At 48.1% G+C, this 3,687-nt stretch overlaps 1 protein-coding gene across 1 annotated transcript in view; it reads right to left on the minus strand.

Moving 5' to 3' along the window:
• LOC119588564 (protein limb expression 1 homolog) overlaps positions 1 to 3,687 on the minus strand; it is a gene marked incomplete at its 3' end in the record, with an annotated part of 45,120 nt that continues 41,433 nt past the window's right edge. The window contains 2 exon segments of the mRNA XM_037937204.1: positions 1 to 1,999; positions 3,323 to 3,463. Coding sequence (XP_037793132.1) covers positions 1,559 to 1,999; positions 3,323 to 3,463 — 582 coding nt within the window.

Raw genomic sequence — 3,687 nt, forward strand, 5'->3', positions numbered from 1 at the left:
CGTCAGCACATAACGCATCAGTCTCCTAACACGTTTCAGCAAATGAGATCTTGTACAGTTTGCCAAATCCTGGTGCTTGCTGCAGAGACTGGAGGCACTGTCGTGGGGTGTGACTGCTGATTTATGCTGATGTTGCGCCTGGTGCTACGCTGCTCTCGTTGCTGTTGCTATTGCAGTTTTACAACTTAAGTCACTGTGACGATTTGCTGGACACCACCACCTATAGCGCCATCAGCACGCGCTGCACTGACATAAGAGGGTGCTCGGTGGTATTGTTAAAAGCGTGGTGCAAAGTTTCATTACTGTAGAGGTTGTCTCTCATGCCAGGGACTTGCTATGCATGCCTTTATGTTATACACTGTACTTTTCGCCCACATTTCTATCACTAGCTTCCTATACTTGCTCTAATCCTCGAGAAATACTGACCTTTCCATTCAGAGAAAATAATCAGTGCCGTACATGATGTTAAACCACCGAGGTTCTGAGAATAAAATCTTTATGGGCATCACAACTAGTGTATAGAAGATGGAGGTAGTGTGAACAATTGGCAGTCAAGCAGTTCCTGGAATGAACATCTTTCTACTATGTGAGAGGAAACTGGTTAGTGGATGTGCTCAGCATAGTCTCTGCGCAGTAACCAGTACCTGGCTCGACCAAACAGCGTAGTGACCTCCTAAGGTTCACCCTCGGACATCACCTTCTAGGAAAAGAATCCAGCAAGGGAAAATTCCGTCACGTTCTTAAGTAACCTCATGGGATTGATTGGCCAGAAGCAACCTTCCATGTTAAGTACAGACTCCAAAAGAGGGGTTTCGTCACTGGCAACTTCTTGAGGGTAGCTTCTAAAGAAAGGCTCCTTGGCGTAATATTAAACAGTAACGGTACCTGTTCGCGGGTGTTCTTAAATACAAAAGTCTCCCAAGGGTGACATACTAAGGATAACTTCTCAGTTCACTTAAGAACTTCACAAGAGACTCACCAGTGACAGCTTCTCAAAGTAACTTTCAAGGGCAAAGTGCCCATTTCTATCTGATATCCTTAGTCATCAATCCTCAGAGGACTTCCTTCAAGGCGGATTTCCAAGAAGCACGTTTCATGTGCAGGATTTCTCAAGCTAACGAGCTACGTTCTTCTTGAAGTCCTGCAACACATCAGCTCCGAGAAAATCCTTCACGGACTTCTGGCCTCCTCACTGATGACTCGGAAGAAGTAATTGCCAAGGACTGATTGCTTGGAATGATCCCCATAGGAAGAACTCAGGATGATCTGAGGGTGACCTCTCAAGGCGACCTCCCAAGGGCAACATCCTGGGGGTGCGTATTTTAATGTGGGGCTCACCGGTGCACCCCACAAAAGCTTAACATTATTATAATTACATAATAAAATTCTTTGGAATGATTATTTACATTATATACAAACACACACACAAGAAAACAGTACAAAACATAATCTTTACAACAATAAAAAGTAAATTAGCTTTGATTTTGCAGAGATGAAAGCATAAACCTCTACACCTTGGTGCTAATATCACGGTAGCGCCTGTGCCCGGACCCGACCATTATGGGTCCAGGGGCGAAGGTGACAGCTGCGAGCACGCTAGCATTAAAATATCCTTCTTCTCCTTGGGGAAGCGGAGCTCTCGGCCCGCCAAGCGAGCGGCTTCGAGCTCGCGTTCGCTCTGGCCGAGCTCGCGGGAGATCACGCCGGGGTTCTCCTGCTCACGGGCGATCCAGTCGAGCGCCATCTGCGAGCGCATGTCGTCGTCGAGCGCGCGGTGCGAGTAGTGGGCCACCACCTCCTGCCTGGAGCACTGCCTCTCCCGCATGGCCTTCAGGGAGCCGTTCCAGTGCAGGAGCTGGAACACGGTCATCAGCTCCTGGAACTCGAGCATCGTGCGCCCCTTGTTGGTCTCGAGCATGAAGCGGAAAGCACCGATTCCCGTGCTCGGGTTGTCAGCCTCGTCGGGGTCACCCTGGGGGAGGGACAAGTCAGCTACGTGCTGGAAAGAAAAATAGACCTTTCGTCCCTCTCAGTCTTTGGTGGCCCTACATTTTGACATGAGCAATAACTCGCTTTTCTGCTTTCAAATGCTAAGCTTTGTTTTACTTTTAGGCTTGAGCTTTTATTCTATAAAGTGACATTCAAATCAAGGTTGAACAAGTGCTGATAAGCCAAGAATTTAAAAAATGAAGATCAAAACAATAAATGGAAGTAAATAAAACTATACTTACTAAGCTGTCTCTAAATCAAACTCATATTTACCATGCATATTATCATCTCACATTTATCAGCAAGATACTTTACAAAACCTAGCTTTCGTCAATCTGAATAAAATTCTACTAACATGCATACTTCTCTCCCACACCTAAAATATTTACTAACATCACCACACCTGAATACGATCCCAAAATTTACCGAATACAGACCCGATTCTTCAGTAATCCTCAAGACCCAAACTAATTCCATTCTGTGGCCGATTCTTTACTTTGGGAGATTAATGAACTTGTAAATACAAATCAAGAATCTATTTTTCTGGTCAGTGCTCTCAGCTGCCACTCCCCCCACCCCCCCACCCCTTTCCAGAGGGTCCCAGACTTTTAGCTGATCCCGTCTCCCAGCTGGGTCTACTTCCTAGCTTCCTGGTCTTGCCTCGCTTCCCGCCTGTTTTGCCAATATTTCCACCTGTCTCGCCTCTCTCATCTGTCTTGCCTCTCATCTCACCTGTCCTTGGCTCCATTCATCTGCTTCTCACCTGCCTTGTCTCTCTTCTCACCTTGTCTCGCCTCTCATCTCATCTGTCTTGCCTCTCTTCTCATCTGCCTTGCCTCTCTTCTCATCTGTCTTGCCTCTCTTCTCATCTGCCTTGCCTCTCTTCTCACCTGCCTTGCCTCTCTCTCACCTGCTTGCCTCTCTCTCACTGCCTTGCCTCTCTCTCACCTGTCTCGCCTCTCTTCTCATCTGTCTTGCCTCTCTTCTCACTGCCTTGCCTCTCTTCTCACCTGCCTTGCCTCTCTTCTCACCTGCCTTGCCTCTCTTCTCACCTGCCTTGCCTCTCTTCTCACCTGCCTTGCCTCTCTTCCACCTGCCTTGCCTCTCCCTCACAGTTAACTTTGTCTCCAACTCAACCTCATCTACCGCACTCCATCACCTAGTACCACTCTCCAGCTAATACCATCCTCATATCATACAATCCCCAGTTAGTACCACCCTCGCCAAGTATACTATTTTCCAGCAAGTACCATCCCCACCTAGTATCACCCTCACCAAGTACCGTTTTCCAGCTAGTACCATCCCCGTAGTGCCACCCCCAGCTGGCTCTCACCTTGAACTGTGCCCGAGCGTCGGCCACGGCCTTCTCGATGAATTCGTCGGAGATCCTGCGGGACGGGTGCTCGTTGAACACGGAGTTCATCAGCGCAATCTTGGCGGCGCTGCGTCTGGCTTCGGCCTTGGTTGGGCAGTTCTGGGAAGAGCCGGAAAACTCGGTCAGACTCAATAAACATGGTAAAGAGTGGAAAATAATTAAGTGAAACTCCTGTCAGAATGGGACAGGAAACCATTATATCTGTGATGTTTCGAGGAACCTGTCTCCCTTTCGGTGGAAAGCACGAGAGGGGATACTCCTTTAAAGTGCTACAACGCTTAGAGGTCGCTGCGCAAGGTGGTCGTGCCAGTAATTTCTTCCAT

Source organism: Penaeus monodon, chromosome 24 (genome assembly GCF_015228065.2).
Source record: "Penaeus monodon isolate SGIC_2016 chromosome 24, NSTDA_Pmon_1, whole genome shotgun sequence".
NCBI classification, from domain to species: domain Eukaryota; kingdom Metazoa; phylum Arthropoda; class Malacostraca; order Decapoda; family Penaeidae; genus Penaeus; species Penaeus monodon.